Consider the following 22,775-nt stretch of genomic DNA (forward strand, 5'->3'; position numbering starts at 1 on the left):
CTGCGTAGCAAAGGAGTGACCCACTGGTCGTTTCACATACTGCAGCATCCAGAAGGGGTTGGCCTCAGGGATCCCTGGAACAGCCTATTGAAAATACAATTGAGGGCCGGCCTGGTGGCTCAGGCAGTTGGAGCTCCAGCTCCTAACTCCAAAGGCTGCGGTTCAATTCCCACATGGGCCAGTGGGCTCTCAACCACAAGGTTGTCAGTTCATTTCCTCGACTCCCGCAAGGGATGGTGGGCAGCTAAGATTGAACAACTAAGATTGAACACGGCACCTGGAGCTGAGCTGCCGCTGAGCTCCCAGATGGCTCAGCTGGTTGGAGCGCATCCTCTCAACAACAAGGTTGCCGGTTCGACTCCCACAAGGGATGGTGGGCTGCGCCCTCTGCAACTAGCAATGGCAATGGGACCTGGAGCTGAGCTGCGCCCTCCACAACTAGGATTGAAAGGACAACTTGAAGCTGAATGGCACCCTCCACAACTAGGATTGAAAGGACAACTTGACTTGGAAAAGAAGTCCTGGAAGTACACACTGTTCCCCAATAAAGTCCTGTTCCCCTTCCCCCCCAAAAAAAGAAAAATACAATCAGCTTGGAGGAAATACGTTACAATGAAGGGTGCAATCCTTCAGGGTACAATACATACCCTAAATCAGAGATCTCTATGTAAAGTGGTACATTGCACTGGGAAGAATAAATGGGTTCTGGACAAAAGGATGGAAGCAGAGTAGCCCTATTTATCATTCCCAGTGAGCCACTGGGTTATTCCCACACTTTAGGCTCCGCAAGGTCCTGGTCCCAAAGAGGGGTGCATTCTTTGCCAGGAGATATAGCAAGGATCCAGTGGAGCTGTAAGTTACAGCTGGCACCAGGCCACTTGAAATTGTTGAAGAACTAGCAGGAAAGGAGCCCCCATTTTTGCAGGAAAATTGATCAGCAGGAGGAAGTAGAGCTTCTTTTATACAATAGGATTAAGCAAAACCCAGGTCATCTACTTGGGTGCTACATTGTTTTTCTGTTGCTGCTGTAACCAATTACCACAAACAGTGGTTTCAAGACACGTTAGAAGCCCAGTTACAGGTATCTCCAGGCTAAAATCAAGGTATTGGCAGGTTGCACTCCTTTCTATAGGGTCTAGGGTCATCCGTTTCCACTCATTCAGATGTTGGCAAAATTCAAGTATCCTGCAGTATAGAACTGAGGTCTGATTGTTTGCAAGCTGTCAGCTGGGGGCCATTATTCAGCAACTACATACCTCTCCCTGGTTCCTGTACAAGGTCCCCTCCTCTCAGAACCACCAGAATCCTTCTCACACGGTCATTTGTCTCTGATCACAGCTGGGAAAGGTTCTCCACTTTTAAGGACTCATGATTAGATTGGGCCACCAAAATAATCCAGGATCCTTTCCCCATCCAAAGCCCTTAATCTTAACCATGCCTATACGGTCCCTTTTGCCAAGTGAGGTAACATGTTCACAGGACGCAGGGATTAGGATATGGACATTTTGGGAGATGCTTTTTCTACCACAGGTGCAGCTTGTACTCCACCACACAACTGTAACTGGACATGTGCAGCAACCCTGGCCTGAGAAGCGTAATCACCAAAGGCTCAAGATTCCTCGGGAGTGTTCAGTTCACACAACCAGGTTAAGCTACCAAGACCCACCAGCGTGACAGCCAAGGATGAAGGGAATTTAGAATGTTTAGTGGAGGGAGCTGACAAATTGTAGCCCCAAGCCAAACTGCAATAGTTGTAATTCATCCCCCTAATGTTCCTAAGAGACCCTTCAGGAATTGTGAACATGTATCACCCAAAGCTCCTTTCAAGAGAATCTACTGTAGTAAACAGCCTCCAGCTCCCCCACCTTTTGATCTACAAGGTGTCAGAGGCCACCCTTCCCTTAGGCTGCTACCCTTAGGGGGTACTACTGAACATAGAAGGGGTACTAGCCATTTCTTCTAACAGGGAACCTTTGCTAATCAGCCAGCAGACTTTCTCATAGTGTAGCCTGAGGTTCTTCCTACAAAATCCTCATGTTTTTCCTGTGCCTAATAGAAGCCAGGACTTTGGAGGAGTGGCAGCTGTATGTGGCCTTCTCAACTCACCACTGCTGCTGGGTTTGTAAAGTGGCCATCGAAATTTCTGGGGTGCTAAAAGTGCAGATTCCCTGGCCTCCACTTCCTGCCCCCTCCACCCAAAAAAGTCCTCTTGGGCCTGTTAATTTACAAATTACCTTGAGTGATGGGTGGAAGCTAGTGGTTTGTAGATCACTTTTTAAAACAGGAAGAGCATATTCCAACCTCTAATCCTGTTGCAGGAGCAGACATGTTCTTGTTTGTTATGCTTGTCTTGTGTATAAAGTATAAAAAGTACTAAACAAGAAAACAGTGGGAACCACAAACTGAAGAAAAAAAAAAAAGAGTATACTACTGAAGATGATTTCAGGAATTCATCTGATGAACCTTCTGAGTTACTTTTGACCATTCTCTAGATGTAGATATTTAAACTAAAGCCAAGGTAATGGTGTAACTACATAAACTTCTCTGTTCCTCAGCTCAATTCTTAACAGAAGGTAATCTTTTAGCCTCCTTGTCATAAAGCATTATAGAAATAGACAACTTCGAGCATAGGTAACAACCCTAACTGAACTTCTATTTTAACCATACCCTTAGATTCATCATCAAAACCATCCTGATGATTTATGCCTCTCTCTGTGATCCAACATCAGGCTCAACTTCTCTGGGAGATATAAATAGTATACATCATTCCTAGCCCTAGAGTATTTTAAAATGATAATCAGACAATGTGAGATAGAAATGGGAGTGGAAGTAGGGAGCACAGAGGAGAGTGAAAAGGAAGATATTTGGAACGGTAGGCTTTAATAAGGAAGTCCCACCCCTTTCCATTTACTTCTTACAGGTTTTTATCATATCCTGCAAACCAAAACCAAAGTAAGTTACTGAAAATGTATTAACCTCTTGGGATGGAAGTCTATCTGTCCTGTTTTCCCTCTCCCATCAGAGACAGCTCCCTAAGGACCCCCTCCCCCCCAAAAATATATACGTTCAAATACAAACAAAACATGCATTTAAGTGATGGTTTTATATATTCGAACATTTTAACATTTAATAGAAACTATATATAACAACTTTTTGTGGTATCTTACATTAAGATAGTCACTACAAAAATGTACATAGGTTAGAAGCCAGAGGAATGCTGTGAGCTATTCATTGGGAGGAGGCGGTTCATATCACCCAATTAGGTGAGAGATGAGGACAGGTTAAAAGGCAGCCTGTTAGACAGCAATAATGAGTCACTGGGACTATCCCAAGGGTACACAGCTCCCACCTAAACACCTATGTAGATTTGTCCCAAGATGTGGGAAATCCCCCTACAACGATGTCTCCTTTTAGGCACAAAGTCCCAAATATTTGCTCAATCCCAGCAGCAGATTCACCTCTCTCTCTCTTCCTTGCCCAGAGTGGGAAGACACCCACAACTTTTAGACACTTGGTCTCTTCCCCCAAAATTTGGCTTATGTTTGACTACAGCACTCAGTAACCCAGAAGAACAAACTGGTCTGGGCTGTCCTTTAGTGAGAGATGGTCAGAAGTACTTGTTTAAAAAACAGAAAATTCAAATCCTCCAAAGTCAAATGGTTCCCCCCAAAACTATCAACTGATAGAAGTGGGTTCTGGCTTCCCATTTGCAGTAGCCATTCCACTCTGAGGCAATGCTGCAGAGGCTTTCTCAGAATTTCGGGATCCCTGTGATCTGCATCCATCTCCGGCCATCTGCATCTGGCCCTGTTAAAAGAAAGTCACTTTGATTACAAATTCATTTGTTATGGTCTGAAGCATGAATCTGACTTACCAATGCCATGTGTCATAGCAACAAGAACAAGACAGCAGAAATAAAATAACTCTGGGCAGTTGCTCTTCCCCATACTTAACTATCCCTGATCCTGAGATCAGAAGTCATTACTTGCAGCTTTCCTAACTCTCCCAATGGGAGGGAGAGCTATGGGTTGTTTCTTCCAAATGAAATAGCCATTCTCTGCTGAGGTTCCAGAACAACCAATAGATCACAGGAAGACGGTCCTTTGGGCCTCTGCTTGAAACCAACAACCACAGTGGACTTGTTGGTCTTCAGTCAGGGCCATAGGTATCCCACCCAAGGCGCAAAGAAAGAAGCCAAATCGCATTACTTATCCTTGCTTTATGAGGAAAACAATTCCAGAGTTGAACACTCCTTTAGAAGGAACAATTTACCTAGATTCTTTGTCTCGCCCTTTTCTAGTTAACTAAATAAACGTGTGTCCTGCTCTCTGCGCTGAGAACCAGGCGACATTAGGTATTTTAAGAGCCCATCTGGAGACTGCCATCTGGGGGGGACCTTTATAGTCTAGTGATGACAACCCCGCTCCCTGGGAGCACATGCTAGCAAAGCCATCAGGGAACCCGCCGCCTGGCTGGGGTCACCAGTGAGGGAAGCCCGGCTGAGATTGTTGTTCACTTGCCAAAATACCCACTGTGCCTTCAGCAATGTCTTTGACTGAATGATCTCCAAGGGTCAGTGAAGGATCAAAAAGCAAGGGTGAAGGAGGGCACTGTGTACCATCACCCACGACATCCAAGTCCTAGGAAAAGAAAAGAGAAAAGCCTATCAGCAATACCGAAGAAACGAATTAGCTAAAGCTCGTAGTTTTCAGCAAACCTTAAAGCAATTCTCCCCCACTTCCCTCACCCCTTGCCCACCTTGAACCAAAAAACTAAAAGATTTTCCCATAATGTCCAACAAACGGGACAAGATCTAAAATAAAAGCACTAAGATATTTTTTTTGCTGCTGAGTATAAAACACAGACCACCACAGCAGTTTTCGAAAGTGTATTTTTTAAATAAGAAAATACCAGGGGGCCAGGGGAGAGGGGAAGTACAAGTTGTAGTTTAATGGGCTGTTTGCAAAGTTCTGGAAACGGACAGTGGTTATGGTTGCACTTAATACCACTGAATTATACACTTAAAAGTAGTTAAAACAGTAAATTTTATGTTAAAAACATTTTACCACAATATTTTTTTAAAAAGCATATTCTAAGACTAACTGTAATCAATACCTAAGTTCACCAGTGGTGAATCTAATATGGACAAATCCGCCTAACTTCAAATTAAAATATTGCCTTAAAAGATGGACAGTATGACACTGCTTGATTAATGTCTTAACAGGCACAAAGCAAGCCAGGGAGCAAGAGAAGGAAAAGGAGAGAGGAAAGAAAGACAGACAAAATGTAAAGTTCCTCTTAATGGGTACAAAATACTATTTTGGTTAAGGCCGTATTCCCACAAAGCAAGTCCCTGATTCTTAAACTTAATATGGTCCAAATGCTCCGTTAAAAAAATACAGTCTACAGACTGTTTCTTCCAATTGACTTGGCCATTCCCACTAGGGTCCTGAATAGCCAACAGAACACAGGATGGCATTGCTCTTGGCTCCTGTTTGAAACCAACAGCTACAACAAACCACTGGTCTTGATTCAGGGCCTACAGCATTACAAAGGCTCAGACAATGTGTCAAACTGACTTTCATGCCACCACTTTCTAAGAGTCTACTGTTAAACTCTCCTGCCTAAGAATGAGGTTTATACTCCTCTATGCCCAATCCACTTTATAGACTCTATATTTCTAGCAATCTAGCTTCATAAGAGGCTTACTTAGTTCTATGCTTTTGAATAAGATTAAAAGTTTGAAATCCTTTCCCTTCCTTGGGTGTGCTAATCAACAAAAGCGAGAATCACATCTTTACAATTAAGGTAAAAAAAAGAATATACATCAAGAACGTATTGAATTTAAAGCTGCTCAATTTAAGCAGAAACAGAGGGGAAAGGATACAGTCGGCTACATTCATTTTAGATGTTTTAGAAACCTCTGTAATATCCACAGAAACCAGTGTTCTCACACGTTAAGACAGTGAACTATTTTCTGCAATTATTTTACTATGCACATTATATAAATAATTAACTTGGAATTTAAAATAACCCATTTAAGTGGTGAGGCAAGTCTTCCAAGTCTCATGATGATAATGGTATGGAAATGTTTTCAAAGGAAAATAGATACTAAAAAGGCTTTTCTCACATATTCAGTGTTGTCTGTTACAAGAATTAAAATTGGGGAAAGGAACCTAAAATAAGAGAGAAAAAAACAATCAGCAGAAATGCCTACCAGCAGGAATGCTTAGAGACACAAGCATCAAGACACTGAGAATCCACTTTTGTTCTGATCTCAAAAAGAGCTCAAACACCATAAACACAAAAAAAGAGCAAGGTCAAAGTAACAGGATTAAGGTATTAGGTTGTTACTTGCCAGACATCCCTGGATCGAAGCACAGAAAACAGGCAAGTGTAATATCCAGAATGAAAGGCTGAATTTTCACCCATGTTAATATTCAATACCTAGCCCTCCCACGAGTCAAGTTACCAGAAGTTATTAACAAGTTATAGAAATGATATCTAAAGCAGAACATAGGTAAAAAGATTGCTTGGTGAAATTCACAAAAATCAAGAAATCATTTTTTCCCAGCAAATTTTATACTGATAAATATATCCAGAATTTGTGGGAGGGCAAAAATTGTTTCCTAAAACTGAATTTTGTTTCAACATTTTCTGGAGAATTCTTACTTCTAAAGGTTAAGAATTAAAACGATATTTTTTAATGACCAATGTGGTTAATCAAAAGTACATTAATATGAGTACATTAACATAATAAATGATCAATTACAAATAGGTAACTGTTTATCATTTTTACCTCTAACAAAGGTACATCTTAAAAACCCACTGGATTCTCAAAAATAAGGTTATTTCTCAGACATTCTTTAAGAAATCCATGCCACATATAAGGATTAACAGATTTGATGATATATTTTAAAATATTTAAATTAAAATTCCTTAAATGACAGTTTTTGCCTTGAGATTACATTTTACAATCTTTAATATTTTATGTAAATATTTTATGTAAAAAGAGCAAACAAGTATATAATCTTCAAACATATTAGGACAGTCATATTTTCTTAAATCTAGATTATCAAAGATTTAAGAAAACATTTAAAACAAAGCAAAAAGGTCAAAAAACATAAATGTCCCTAGGAATTAACAATCAAATGACATAAACATTAATAACCTAGTATGTAATATACATGTGCTAGTTTCTATATTCATACATTAATATTTGAAGAGAATTTGGTGATACAGTGGTTATTAGGTTATTTTTTAGACCCTATAAAGCTCCTCATGTTACTAAGTTTAAAAAAGTAAAAGCACTTCTCTGAGTTTTCTTCACATGTAAAATGAAGGAAGTAGACAAAAATTTGTCCCTATCAATTTACAGCTATCTATTCATTTACTCTCTCCAATATAATCTCACTGGAAAAATCTGGGAAACACTGGAGCATATATAATCTCTAAGGTCACTTGTAATTTTTTTTTTTAACTTTTATTTTAAGTGTGTTTTTCTAGGACCCATCAGTTCCAAGTTAAGTAGTTGTTTCAATCTAGTTGTGGAGGGCGCAGCTCACTGGCCCATGTGGGGATCGAACCGGTAACCTTGTAAGAGCACCGCGCTCTAACCAACTGAGCTAACCGGCCACCCCTCTAAGGTCACTTTTTAATTCTCATGTTCTATGAATCTGTGTGAAAGAAACTTCTTAAAAAGCAATAATAATCAGGATTATAACAAAAACTATAGTATTATAAATGAAATAATTAAAAAACAGAAGTTTAATATACTTATAGACTGTATATAACCCCCCAAAAAGGGGAGAAATTATGGGGAAAAATTGCAATCAATTTATTCTTAATGCCACTTTTTCTTTTACAGATATTACCCCCGCTCTAGTGTATCTTTTTAGTGAGCAATATCCTCGAGGCCACCCAAATCTTACTTCCACCCCTAGCAAACAATCTTGCAACCTATATTGAATTTTCCATTTAGATCTGTCACCTTAAACATGTCACGGTTATACACAAAATACCTTTATTATGAAATTCAGATATTTTTTCAGAATAATGAAGATCTTTATCCAGAAGGCTAAAGATTAAGTAAAGTGCCAACAAGAGATGGACTGTCAATTAATCTCTAAAGTCAAATAGTAGATAGTACTAATTAGGGAAACAAAATGTGAGCTGGGTTTATAGGCTGGGGCCAATCGAGGAACAAGCTGGAAAAGGTAGAGTAGCATATATACTTAGAAGAAGACTGTAAAAATAAATACTCAGGGAGGTCACTGTTGCTCTAGTCCGTTGACAAAATATGTGATAACATATCAAAAATGAAAAACAGTAACCACAGGTAAGTTCAGACTCATTTCTTGGCAGACTCATTAATCTGAAAATGAAAACCCTGACTGCAGAGCCGAAACGCAGTTTACACCGTCAAGAGTAGATATCAGAACTCATTTGTATTACTAAGATTCTAGTGAATCGTTCACCTTACGTATGGGTACCATATTTCCTGGCTACACCAAATCCAACCATAATCTTGACTTTCCAACTTCAATTAGTTTATAGTTTCCCTTATTCCCTCAGAAAAACTTCTGCCAATTTAAACTGTCTCTAAATGAATAGCTAACATACAAATACAACCATACATATAGAATTTCAAACACTTTATCAACTCTCCTAACCTCAAAAGACTAACCTATTCTCACCATTAATAAATAAGGCCTTGCCTCAAGGGCCAACCAGAGCAGAGCTTCTCTAACTTACATCACTGAACTCCAGAGGTAAACTCTCAGTGGGCTGAAGCTCAGCAGCACTCAAGTACAGATCCATGGGGCCGGCTCCCAGATCGTCTGGCACAGACAGTACCTGCTCGGGCTTATACATCTGTGGAGGCAACTGGAAATGCAGTGGGCAGCAGGGATCCTCAGAGAGGTTTACAGGAACTGGTTTGTTGCAGGGCACCTCTTCAGACCCCTGGCAGCATTTGAAGAGAACCTGATTCGTGTCCTGACAAATATCTGTAGAAAAATGGTCAAGGAAAATAAAATGGATCTGTGGGAGGTACAAAATAGAGGTGTCTGCCATGTAAAACCCAAAGTCTGGACTACACAAGATAAATGGTTACATTTGATACAGAACCAAATGCAGACAGCAACTTTAAAAGTTAATTCTCAAAATTAAGTGTCGTTTACTAGCATCTAATTCTAGTTCTACCAGTAATTTAAAACTAGTTCTCAACCTCCATTTCAAGATCCTAGTCATTTAAACTAGAGACATTAATCTTGTTCTCCTTTATAGGGTCAAACACAAAACACTTGAAAACACAGTGCTAAGCAAACAGCAATAACAATCCTAGGAATCTGCACCTATTCAGAAGAAACATGTCATGACAAATGCAAATAGATTGTAGAAGCTTCTACCAACCCCTTCCAAGAGTCGAGACACACGTTATATCTGCTCCACTAAGCAGTATGGCAAAAAGTTTGCAAAAACTTTTTAAACCTTTTTAAAACTTTTTAAACATTCCAAAATGTTGACATGATAAATTTCTTTAAAGCAGCAGGGGACTAGGGAAAATGGAAGCTCTAGTAATAGTAACTAGCTATCATATCCTGAAAGTAAAAATACATTCCCATGCCCCTTTTTTACACGGGTGCAGGGTGAGGGGTGTTAGTGTAGGGGGGTCCTGTTATGATCCCCAAAAGCGAAAAGGATAATTTTGCTTATGAGGGCCCAAGGAAAGAAAGTACTCCAGGAGCTCTAACAATTTTCATTAAAAGCAGAAAAGGGCTATTATTTCCAAACTGGTAAAGAAGCTCTGTAGGATGAATCAAAATTGAAATAATTAGATAAAATAACATTCCAGTTCAAGTTACTCTACGAAATACATTTTACATTAAGTATTACCGTTTCTTAAAATCCTAGCTATGTGGTTATTTCCCTATTATTTCAAATTTGGGCTTATTTTTATATAAAAAAGCATAATTTTCTATAAACTGTATTGAGGATTATGAAATTATGGGTAACTTTTATCCTCAAAATTTTAAGGTAATTTTTAAAAACTAAAAAAATCTAATGTACATTGTAATTTTTAAACGAAATGAAAACTCTTGAATAAAGCCATTTCTTTCAATTCATTCTTAGAAATTGCTAAACTTTAAGGCAGGGTTTCACAACCTGGCATTAACAGCATGGGCTGTCCTATGTATTGTAGGATGTTTAGCAGCATTGCTGGCCTCTACCCACTAGATGTCAGTAGCACCCCAACCAAGTTATGACAAGCAACATTGTCTCCATTGTCCAAAGGGGGACAAAATGGCCCCCAGGTGAGAACCACTACACTGAAGGAACATCAACTATTAATAGTACAAAGTAAACAAATATTTATTGAATGAAAATGAATAATCAAATGAACAAACATGAATCTAATGGGAACAGATTTGTAGTCTCTATGTGCTTAAGAAATCCAATCCTCTTGAAATTATTAGTAGTTAAAATATGAATCCATTAAACGTTTTAATCAACATTTTTCATGGAATTCAAAGGACTTTCCCAAGTCTTACTTAATACCACATATCCTGGAAAAACCCTCCCCACCCCATCCTCCTCCACCCCCTTTCCTTTCAGATGGGGACAACAAAGACAGAGAAGGGAATGATTGACCTACAACTAGAGTGTGGGTCCTTCACTTTCAGTCCAGTGCTGTCTCCATTAGACCAGAGTAAAGAGTTAACAGGTCACCAATGGCAGTCGCATCTTGCTCTGAAATAAGGACTTAAGGAAGGGTAAGTGACTTAGGCAACTATGGAGTGGAAAGGAAAAGAGCATAAAAGAAAATACTTCCCTTCTCTTTTCAAATACATTTCATTTTCAACTTTCATTTTTAAAATATTAATATTCTAATAAACTGAGTATGGTACTATACAGAAAAGTCTAAAATACTCCTTAATACCTGTAAATTGGGTTTCCTGCCTTATAAAGTATTTCAAGCTCACTGAAGAAAACCTGAGAAATACAAAGCAGTGGAACAAAAGGCATTCACAACCTCACCGTCCCAAAACAATTTATATTACATTCCCTCCCAGTATTTAGTTCCATGTACTAAAAATATACTCTACAGAATTCCATAGCCTATTTTTGTTACTATCAAACATTTTCCTACATCATTAATAAATTTTGTTAAATATATTTAATGCCTGAACATACTCCATATCCTGTTGTACCGTTATTTTCCTCCCTATAACCCATCTCTGAAAATTTTAAGGCTGTCTCCAGTTGGAGAAACTTTATGGAAAAATACTGGTCTGCATTTGATTATCTCCTTAAAATAAATTCCCAGAGATGACATTATCACATCAAAAGAATGTAAATATTGTCAAACTGCTTTCTAAAAAGCCTGTACCATTTTATATTCCCACTAGCAGCGTTAAGAAGGGCGTGTTTTCACCACATCAATGCCAACCTTTGAAATTCATTCTCAGTCATTAAATATCATACATCTAATTTATAGATTAAACAATTTGTTTTATTTCTTATTTCATTTATTTATAATAATAAGCACTATTCAACTATCAGCCACTTCTACTTTAAATCTACCTATATATAGCCTTTGCCCAATTATGTTTTAAGCATTTATCTTTAGTTTTCAGTTACTTTGCACAAGCATTTTACACATTAAGGACAGTAATCCTTTAGCAGACACTTGTTGCAATAATTAATAAATTGGTAAAATATTTAATAAACAGAATAGAAAAAATCAAGTCTTCCTTTCAAAAGACCTAGAGAAAGTTCTCCTCATCCTATTGAAAAAAAAACAAAAACATTTTATTTTCCAAATGTTTTATCTCTTGCCAGGCGAATGGCAAATCCAGCAAGATTTATTCCTTTCATATAATGAAGATCATCGTATTTAACAAATGCTTTTACAGTGAAAATAACTTTCTCAATCAATGTTCATAATAAAGATATACTTTCATAATCCAATAAATAGCTCAAAAAGTTTTGTAGCTCAATAGTAAATGTAGTCCCATAGCAGAATCAAAAGGTGCTAAATTACCGAAAGAAATTAATTGGGGGGAAATCATCCCATTTTTGGAAACAGTTAAATTTCCAATTTGAATGAGTACAAGTCAGGGCCTTAACCATATAAAGGGATAATACTCAAAGGAAGCCCACAGTTCAGAATTCTCCTACTGTTATTGGTAGAAAATCCAGTCTTTTTGTAAAAATTAGATTTAACAGTATTACAACTCTAATGAACAAGTTAAATTGGGGATCTCTGTATTCTGGAATCCCAGTATTAACTGCCTACTAATAACTATTAGCCCACCTCTATCATCAAGGTCTCAGATGTTTCTTTCTAATGAATTGACCATTACATGTCCTAAATTCTGAAATGGCCAACAGACCATAGAAAGACATTTCTTTAGGCTCCTGTTTGAAACCAACAGCTTCAGCAAACTGCTGGCCTTGATTCAGGGCCAAAGGAAAATAAAGACCTTCTATTAAAAAAACTATCAGAGATTCCCACTAGCCTTTAGTCTAGCTAGGAAACTGAACAGAGTAAAAAGATACGGGTAAGGCAGTGTCTAGTCATTGGGAGAGACTGATTAGAACAACGAACATCATCCACAAAAGCCAAGCACCTCTGACTGGAACGAGTGGTATGGGCCTAAAATGGAAAAAACAGATAAAACAAAAAAATTCAATCAATTATCTATGCGAATAACTAATTATAACATGTAAGAAGAGCGCATCTTTAAAAGCTGTAAAATTCAACATTTAAATTTATCCACCAATACTACAGAGTGCCAAAAAAATGTATACACATTTTAAAAAACAAAAACTGTATTAAAATTATAATACTCAATACATACCGATAACAAAAGATTAATACAAGTCACATTTGACTTCTGCAATTACAAGAGGTGCTCAAGTGGCTACCATCAGTGTCCAGACACTTACGATTATGGCGAACTACTGCTTGAGCAACATTGACCAAAGTGTTCACTTGTGTACATGTTTTTGGTACCCCCAGTATAAAAAAGGAAAAAATAAAAATCTCATGCCCAAATAATGAGTTAACCTTAATTTGAAATTCACTCCCCGTATTATACAAGTGTAATACAGCCTAATGGTTTTCAAACTATTTAATCTTTTAGCAGAACCCTTTGCAAAATTGTAATCTTATGTGGAGTCTCAACAAATAAAAGATAAAAATGCAATTACTCTTATTGAAGCAAAGACCAAAGACTTAAGAAACAAATTTAAGAATGATCACTTAACTGTACTTCCTATCCAACATTCATTGCTCCTATTATTCTATTTTCCCACTTTCTACAACCTGTCCCTATTTCTGAAGAATTTCTGAACCAAACAACTGAGAAATCTATGGCAACCCCTGAATTTGCAGATCAGAATAGAGGCCCATAGAAGTTATCAGTGCAGGCACAGAACTGGTGAGAGGAGAGGGAACTGAGACTAGAACCCATATCTCCAGACTTCCAGGTAGGTGCTCTTTTCAATAGACTGTACATCCAATAAGTCAGATGTCAGAGCCAAGACCGTACACAGCAGTGTTTTTTGACAATTACCCTAACCTTGTAAATAAAGCAAACATGTATACCTTAGAGGTACACACACAAATTACCTGCTGGGCGGCACCATCCGTGGCCAGCATTCTGCGTTCCTTCAGCTGCCTATGCAGTAAGGCTTCCACTCCATAGCGCTGACGATACCGCCGAAGACATTTTAGACGCTTTAAGTTCTCTCGTTCTTTGGCCAAAAGTCCCTCTGGGCCAGTCAGGAGACTACTACCTGGAAAGTCACAACAGTCAAGATGTTAGCTGCCAAGCAACCAATCAAGGACACGTCTCCAAATTAACAAGTAACCAGAAAAATCATTGGCAATGAGACAGGCAGTTTCAAAAGCAAATTCTCCTCCACTCCAGATACCCAGACAGAGATTAGTCTAACTACTGCCAACATGTGGGTTCACATGTTAAACCTACAATACCTTGTTGGAACTGGCATAAAACTTGCCTAGAGCTTCATGTTCCACTTTGCGACTATGTAAGTAACGTCGCTTCTTCTCTTTGAGCAGATGCTGAAGTCGTTTAAACTGATCAATGTACAAAGACTGTAAACGAATTAGTTTCTCACGCATAATCAGGGCCACTTCTTCAGCTGTGTAGACACCAGCATGTCTGGAATAACACAGAATTCAGCAAAGCATAAGAAAGCACAATAAAATCCAAGCATAAAAGGAGAAAAGGGTAGAGATTACACTTAAGTTTGTTATTTAATAAGCAGTCACTGCTGAGACAATCGCTATGTTAACAGGACTCTTTTCATACATTTTACCACTCAAGTTCTGTTACTAAAAAAAAGAAAAAGCAAATCTCCAAGAATGGACATTAATTTATGATCTCACAATTTGAGGAAGGGAAGATGTTTCATTATTTTTTCCAGTTATTTGCATTATGTTTAAAAAGTGAAGATATAGAACATACAAAATTTTTATCAATCTACATTTTTATTCCATCTAATAATACCAAAAAGATCAGTTACCAGTCAGGACAACTTAAAAACATTTGATATTGTAGTATGTATCTTAATATACTTTAATTAAAATACAAAAGATAGACAATTACAACAACTTCTAATTTAAAAATACACTACTATATTAGAGTTTACCTGAGCCCTCAAACACTGGTCACAATGGCTAGTCATTGTCCTCAGCTTCTTTCCTTGATAATAGTCTCAAAGTAGAGTACCCTGGGTTAACCCTGATTGCTAAAGATCAACGATCCGTATCATTTATTAAATTTTGCTGCCAATAAATAGAACTTTTAAAAAAGTTATTCTAGTGATTAATCAGGTCACATAAGCAAATGAGTTAAAAGTCAGTTTAACCAGACTATTTCCTGCTTCTGATTTAACTCAAAATTAAAAGATAAACTGCAAATTTAAAAGATTTTTAGTTCCATTTGTTTTGTATAACTATTACATAAACAAGAAGGGCAAGTTAAATATATACCGACTTGATATTCTCATATTTTGACTTAGTAAAAATTACTTCCCTTAAAAGGCAATACACATAAATTAATCAAACTAATTTTAAATCCAAAAATTAGGCTTTCTTAAAAAATTAGCTGTTAAAAAAAAGGTTCCTCACACAATAAAAAAAAATGAGCTATTAAGTCACTGAACTACACAGAATAAATAAAATTAACTTTAGAATGAAAGCCAAGTAATCTCGGCTGTTTTTTCTTTTTTTTTTTTTTAATTAATTTATTTATTTATTAGTTTCAGGTGTACAAAACAAGGTAATACTTAGACGTTCATCATTTATATCCCTCATACTGTGAACCCCCCTCCCCCCATCCACTATCCCTCCGACCTCACACTGAACCATCACATTATATATATAAAATTATAGTTGGCATTCATTAATGTTTAGCTTCTGGTGTACAATGCCATGATCAGGTATCCACAGTATCCCTGAGGTGGTCTCCCAAATAGGACGCATGTCCATCGGATACCCAACAAAATCTTTACAACATTATAGAATACCTTCCCCAAATTAATTTTCAAAAAAAAACCCTGAGGCCATCTTGTGGTTACCAGCTGCTTCCAAATCCCTTCACCTTTCCCCTTATCCCCAACCCCCTCCCACACACCCATCTAACCACTCTCGGTTTTTTCTCTGCGTCCCCAAAACTGTCTCTGATTAGTTCATTCACATAGTCTTTTCTTTAGATTCCATATGTAAGTGAGATCATATGGTACTTGTCTTTCTCTTTCTGACTTATTTCACTTAACATAATGTTCTCTAGATCCATCCATGTTGCTGTGTTTTTTCTTAAATATAAATAAGAACCAATTACTACTACCTGTGTATAAAAGAAGTAGAACTACAAAAGACTCTTAAGTGAAAATAAGTAAACAGAAATTAAGAACCAAACAATGAAGAATCAATTCAGCAAATTACAGAAATAACGAAATCCAAGACTATCAGGAAATGTGGATAGGTTTTAAAAATATCTAATGTCTAAACAAGGTGACTAGATTATGTCTTCAGGAAAACGAGCTGTATCTGCAACCCTGAAATACAGAGGCCTTAATCTAAATATCAAATTTATTAAAATGAAATTAATTTCACTGTACCCTATCAGAAGAGAATTTAACCAACGGTTTGGGAACTAGAATTTATAAATGGGAAGACACTGCAATTAGAATTTCTACAAATCATTTCAGGTAGCGGTGAGACCTCCTTGACTACTATGAGTGCCTAGTAAATGTGACAAATGGGTCATTTATTTATAGAAGGATGTTCCAGACAGTCACAATTAGTTGTCTAACTCCCCTTGTGATATGCGCAAATACAAGTCAAAGTTTTATTGTTAGAATTCATCTTCAAGAAAGAGGGTGTCAACTTATATTCCATCAAATAGTCTCTTACTAAAAAACATTCTCTCAAATTTCTTTATTTTGATAACAATGAAGACTCAATAATCTGAAATGATGATTACCAAAACAAGTTTCTACAATTCCTAAGGTGATCGATCGATCATAGGTTAAGTGAAGAGCAGAACCTTAGTAACATATGATTAGGCTGATTACTCACTTCCTGGTTTCTAAATGTTTCTCTTTCTTAGGCATGAAATTAGGAAAAAAGGAAATGCTGGAATACTTTTTTATTTTTCTTAAGAAAAAAAAACACTTTAAAATGTAACTTTGCAAAAAAAAAAAGTTGTTATTCAAATATAATCACTTTGTTATTCTTGTGGTTTAAGCCATTCACATCAATTTTCTCTTCTCTAACTGATCCAACCCACCTCCACTCCTACATCCAAGAAATTTCCTATTTTCTCCCCTATACTTTCTCAAGTGCATAATTTGACGTCCAAAAATTTTCTGAAATTAAAGACTTCTAAAAGAGAATCAAATCCTGCTTTGAAGCAAGAGTGATGAACCTCGGCACTTTAGTTTACAGCTGTTTTTGCTCACAAATAGTTATCTTCAGCTCTCCTAGGTTATTGATCTACCAACAGTATGCAATACTACATTCCACATAGTAACTACATAAAATATTTAAAGGCTTATGTGGAGTTACAACTTACTTTAGGGGATCTTCTTGATCACTATCTATGCTATCAGCTTCACTGTCAGGGTCACCTCTCCATGTCTGATCCACAGTAATGGGTTCCTGCTCCCCATCACTCCAGCTGTCTTCATCTAAGGCAAGGAAGGGAGAGTAGGCATTAAGACTTCCCATCTCTAACTCCACTACACAAAACTATATTACTTAACATATCAAACCAAATCTTAAAATCAAAATAACATAGTATAAAGGTACTGGCAAATAAAAATGGCTTAAAAAAATACAACCCAGGTAAGATTACTTATAACATAAATGAATTAACCATGCCTTCAAAAGGTCAGAAAGTCCAACTCAAAATTATTTTTGGTTCCTGAAATTACCTTACCTAACTAACAAAGATGAAAAATATATAAACAGCAATGAAGAAAACAGTCATAAACTCAGGAAAGTAAATCTACGCACACACTACTTAAAACTGAAAAGAATTCGTGAACAACATAGCAATCCTGGAATGAATTAACGATGATATTATATTATCAAGTGCCATATATGTTCAAGGCACTGTGCTCAACCAAAATAAATTCTTTGTTACCTTTCTTCCTCCTTTTTCATTCTAGGAGAGAAGATCCTTACCCAGAATTCGGCTGGCTTCACTGCGACTACTTTCTGGAGTCTGAGACCCCAGCTCTGTCTTAGCATATGAGCTCAGCTGGCACAAGAGTGTTTCACCCACAGGACCTGGACCAGTCTTCTTCATTTGAGCATGAAGTGCCAGGGCATTCCTACGGGCGTGTTCAGCACAGAAGGACACCCTAAGGAGACAAAACGTTAACATTGTGTACTCAGGTTCCTTCTTGAAAGAATTCAGTGCTTTCCATGGTCGCAGATCTTTAGATCATTTTTAGGAAATTAAAACAATCATTATCTTCATTTATACATTAAAAAGGCCAGTGAGACAGAGTAATTTCACTGGCCCACGGTCGGCTCATTTGGTATTACTAAAGAGAAATGCAGGTAGCATGATCTAGTACACTATCCATCAAACAAAACATTCCAACTATAAAAATGCTGACATCATTTTACAAGAAATCTGATCCACTTTTGTCTTTCAAAACTGATTTTGGAAGGCAATTCTACGTTTTACTTCAGTATCAATACACTGTAGTTAATAAGATGCGGAACACGATTTTAAAACCAAAAGGTGTATGCAGAATTATCTATCAAAATTATGCTTCTGCACGGATATTTTTGCCTACATAATGAAGCTATGAAGCCTTTCCCAGAAAAATACACATAAGTACAATTTTGCATATTATTTAACAAGGTTCAGGCCCAGCCAAAAGAGTCATGGATCCCAGGATTAAGAATAACCCTTTATTTTACAGATAAGTGAAAAGATCCAAAGAGATGAGCTGAGTGGCCCAACTGGAAGTGGTCTCCTTCCGGTCTCCCCCTTTTTATTTGTCAAGGATATAGTCATAATCCCAATTTAACAAGCACGTGAGCTAAAAACTCGGTAGCTATGCCCATACCCACATCATACTCCATCCAGCTCTCACTTTAAAAGTACAAACAACAAAATTGTCTACATATATTTACCCATCTTTCTTCTCCGGCTTTGGGGCAGCACTGGGACATCTTTTCCCATTCTTCGTGGATATATAACTACACTGCTTGAAGGGTGCATTCTTATCTTCAAGGATATGTTTAATGCAAAATTCCTGCCCCTCCAGACGAGGTTGCGAGCATGGGCGATGAGTGAATGAACAAGAGAGCGGCTCCTGAGACCGGGGCACCGGGGTGATCCTCCCCCGACTGGTCGGCAAGACGTGGATCCGAATCCTGTTCATACCAAAACCTGCAGGATCACACAAAAGACCAAAAAAGCCCTTACCCTTCCCAAAAATTCATCCTCCCCCATCTGCGGGCAGACCGCGGGTAGTTTCTAAAAAACACAGAAGTAACGCTCCGTAACTACGCTCAGCCAGGTCTCCCCAGGCATCAGCGACTTTTCCTCCGCTCCGCTTCTCCCGCCAGGCCCGCCCGCACCCCGACCCCCACCGCGTTAAAAGGATCTCAGGGACTCGCACCGCCGCAGCTCTAGCGGGAAGCGCCGGCGCCCGCCCCACGCGGAGGCAGCAGCGCCGCAGGGCCCAGCCTCCGCCTCCTCCGCCCCCCAGTACACCGCCTTTGTCCCGGCCCGCCTCAAAGCTTAGAGCTGAGCCCTGCCTGTCCGTACTAGCGCCATTTTGTCCTAAGACTCCGGGCACCGGAGAATCTGGGTCTTGGGAGCCTTGAGGAGGAAAGCAACCCCGATGCTAATCGAAGCAGAGGAGCTGCTCAGAAGGGGAAGAAGGGACGAAACAGCAGCCTAACTGCAAAAATGAAGAGCAAGCACCGCCGCCATCTTACCTTCGCGGCCCCTCCGCACCACTCTGGCCGCGTCACCCGCTTCTAACTCGGTCCTTTCCGGGCTCCCAACCGCTGATTGGCTACCGCGCCTACGGCGGTGTGCCACCATTGGCCGAGGCCAGCTACCTATCAGGTTGGGAAGGGCGGGATTATGAGAAATGGAGGCTGGGGTAGGCGAGACGATATGTCTGTCAACAACTCGGGGAAAGTGAGGCGGAGCCAGCGCGGGCGGCGGGATCACCTCGCGGCTGCCGCTGTATTTCCAACTCAGCGTCAGCGCGTCTGGTTTTCAGGCCTCTTTTGGGGTACTCTGTAGTCTTTGGCTGCTGCTACTTCAGCACCCCTACACAACCGGTAAAAAAAAAAAAAAAAATCACACATCTGACTCTTACTGTTTATACAGGAAAAGGCCTTAGTTTTCTTTTGTGAGCATTTCATTTACTGAAACATTTTCTGAGTAAAGTCTGGGAAATTACATTTATAAACATTTAATTTTCAGAGCAACCCTAACAGGTGGAGGCTATTATCTCTATAACCACGTTAAGATAACTGAGGGACAGAATGGGCCCATATCTAGTATATGGGGAGGCAGGCAAACTTGAACCCAGCCCTCATTTTGTATCCCTTTTTGCCTCTTATATAGTAAAAAGAAGATTGGACTGGAAATAAGGAAATACGAGTTGTGGTTTACGCTATGATTCTCTAAAATTCTCTACAATTCCATGCTAAATAATGCACGTATATAAAAATGGCAGACACAATCCCAATTTTATCCTTTAAGGATTTTCTTTTTTAAGTTTAAAGTATCTCTTTTTTTTCATTTCCACCAGTTCTCTTGTGGAAACGAACCAACTCTTTCTCCCCATAACCCTCTGGATCTTTCTTGCGTCCCAACCTTACCAAGCACCCTTATCTGCTGTCAGTTTCATTTACATAAGAGATTTCTCCACTACCAATGAGGTGAGCATGATTCACAGTGGAGGTGAGCATAGAGAATCCACACACACTCAAGAACAGCACTGTTTAGGCACAAGGAATGATTAAAACAAAAACTGGAGGAGGGGGAGACAGGTGAGACGCTGTTCCCAGAAATTAGGGGAGCCCTAGAAGGCCCTCTCTGAAAATGTATTCATTCAACAAATATTTATTGAGCGCATACATTAAGTGCCAGACACTGGGGATACAGAGAGAACAAGAAAGACAAACCTGCTCTTTTGGAGTAAACATTCTAGAGCAGTTTGGGATTATGGACGCAATACAAACCTAATAGCAACTATGACTTGCATACATAAGCAAATGGCAGACACAATCCCAATTTTATCCTTGAAGGATTTTTAAAGATTTAATAATTTACCCAATTAGCCTAGGGTAAAATTGGTCTCCTTATACAAAGAAGGCATTTGTTATAAATACCACATAACTCAAAACTTTTATGAGGCAGTCACATTACAGAAAATCTGGGAATCAGAATCTGCAACCAACTATGGTAATATCGAAAAGGAATATTAAAACTACCATAGGAAATAATGTAAAGAGGCATTAAGGACTAGATAGGGATGTAACAAAGACTTTCCAAGACTTGTTTAATTAGGGTGTTTGCAAATAGAGGTTGGGAAAAGTGAATTCTTGAAGGAAAGGGAATTTTTTTAAATTTTGAGTTTTGGGGGCTAATCCTAGAGAAAGGTGAGAGATTGAGAATAATGAATGCCAAACTCCTGCTCTTTCTGCAGTCCTCTTCATCTAAGTATAACTCCATCCTTCCAGCTGGTCAGGCCAAACACTGGGAGTCATCCTTCACTTCTTTTTCTTCCAACCTTATAGCAGATCCTACTGGCTCCAACTTCAATATACCATGTTTCCCCGAAAATAAGACCTAGCCAGACAATCAGCTCTAATGCGTCTTTTGGAGCAAAAATTAGTATTATATAAAACCAGGTCTTATAGTAAAATGAGACCGGGTCTCATATTAATTTTAGCTCCAAAAGACGCATTAGAGCTGATTGTCTGGCTAGGTCTTATTTTCGGGGAAACATGGTAGGTAACTTTTCATTACCTTCAGCACCTCCAACCTGTTCCAAGCCACTCTTATCTCTCACCTTTATTATTGTGAGTCTCCTTACCCTTTACTCCTACAATCCATTTTCAACACAGAAGCCCAAATAAACATTTTAAAACCTAGGCTAGATTATGTCACTTTTCTGCTCAAAAGTTTTCAATGGTGCTCCATTTCACTGTCTTTATAATGGTTTACAAGGCCTTAGTGTATCTAGACTTTTATTGCCCCACTAACCACATATCCTACTACTCTCCTTCCTCACTAGCTACACTGGCCGTTTTCCTACATTCTTACCTGAGAACCTTTGCACTTGTTTCCCGGAATGATCCTGGAATGATCTTACCCCAACTATTCCCATGGCTTGCTCTCTCACCTTTTTCAGGCCTTTGTTGAACAATAATTTCATGAGGCCTTCCTCCTTAGCTGTCTTATTTCCAATTTCAACAATCCTACTTACCTGCACACACATACAAAATTCCTATCCCTCTTTCCCTGCTTTACATTCTCCAAAGTATTTATCTAACATACTGTTTTACTTGTCTCCGCTGCAACTAAATGTAAGTTCTACGAGGGCAGGATGCTTGTTTATGCCGTATTCCCATCAGTAATCAGTACATAGTATTTGGTACTATTTTCTAGTGCAGGAATAAATGAAAAGCAGGACAGTGCCTGAAACTCCTTTTTAGAAAAGGTGTATCTAGTGCAGCATGTTCTCTATTGATTTCCTTTTGTTCAGCATCGTTTTGCTGTAACGTTGAGAAAAAAGAATCGCTTCCCGGCGGTGGCCACTGTGTAGTTTGCATGTTCTCTCCAGGTTTGTGTGGTTCTCCTCCTGGACTACAGCTTCCTTCCACATCCTAAAGATGTGCAGTTAGGCGAATTGGCTTGTCTAAATTGTCCCAGTCTGAGTTGAGTGTGGGTGTATGAGATGCATCCTACAATAGTGAAGGGCATCCTGTCCAGGATGGGTTGGAAAAGCAGGTTGGAAAATTATCTTACTTTTTAAAATTAATCTTTCTTAAATGTATGCATAGGTTACAAGTATTTCAATGTTTAATATTAGAAGTGTTTGGGGTCCTTATTATAAGTGATTTTTTTTTATCAGAAATATGCCATAGGAACTTACCTCTTCAATCAGCCTAGGGTAAATTTGGTCTCCTTACCTGTCATTTCATTTAAAGTCAGTTTCCAAGAACCTACTGATGATGTTAT

At 38.6% G+C, this 22,775-nt stretch overlaps 1 protein-coding gene across 9 annotated transcripts; it reads right to left on the bottom strand.

The window, feature by feature from the left end:
- Window positions 1-2,856: 2,856 nt before the first annotated feature.
- Window positions 2,857-19,850, bottom strand: KANSL2 (KAT8 regulatory NSL complex subunit 2). Of its 9 annotated transcripts, none has more exons than XM_081060682.1 (10): window positions 19,508-19,850; window positions 18,695-18,953; window positions 17,729-17,907; window positions 17,115-17,229; window positions 14,032-14,195; window positions 13,640-13,806; window positions 12,565-12,661; window positions 8,857-9,008; window positions 4,533-4,640; window positions 2,857-3,807 (listed from the first exon to the last, which is right to left on the bottom strand). In XM_081060682.1, the coding sequence occupies exons 1-10, from the start codon at window positions 19,614-19,616 to the stop codon at window positions 3,676-3,678; spliced, it is 1,482 nt and encodes a 493-aa protein (XP_080916808.1). In that variant the 5' UTR covers window positions 19,617-19,850; the 3' UTR covers window positions 2,857-3,675. The 9 variants fall into 9 exon arrangements, with proteins under 9 accessions (XP_080916808.1, XP_080916812.1, XP_080916814.1 ...); XM_081060686.1 differs by having other exon boundaries at window positions 19,335-19,516; XM_081060688.1 differs by having other exon boundaries at window positions 2,867-3,807; window positions 4,521-4,640; window positions 8,755-9,008; window positions 19,508-19,723.
- Window positions 19,851-22,775: the final 2,925 nt, after the last annotated feature.

This window comes from Rhinolophus hipposideros, assembly GCF_964194185.1.
Source record: "Rhinolophus hipposideros genome assembly, chromosome: 9".
In the NCBI taxonomy this organism is placed as follows: Eukaryota; Metazoa; Chordata; class Mammalia; order Chiroptera; family Rhinolophidae; genus Rhinolophus; species Rhinolophus hipposideros.

Coding starts and splice junctions, on each gene's coding strand:
- KANSL2 (XM_081060688.1), bottom strand. CDS start 19,616: ATGGTGGCACACCGCCGTAGGCGCGGTAGCCAATCAGCGGTTGGGAGC. Junction 18,954..19,507: donor GGTGCGGAGGGGCCGCGAAG/GTAAGATGGCGG, acceptor GTGATCCTGCAG/GTTTTGGTATGAACAGGATT. Junction 3,808..4,520: donor AAGGCACAGTGGGTATTTTG/GCAAGTGAACAA, acceptor TTCTTTTAACAG/GGCCAGATGCAGATGGCCGG.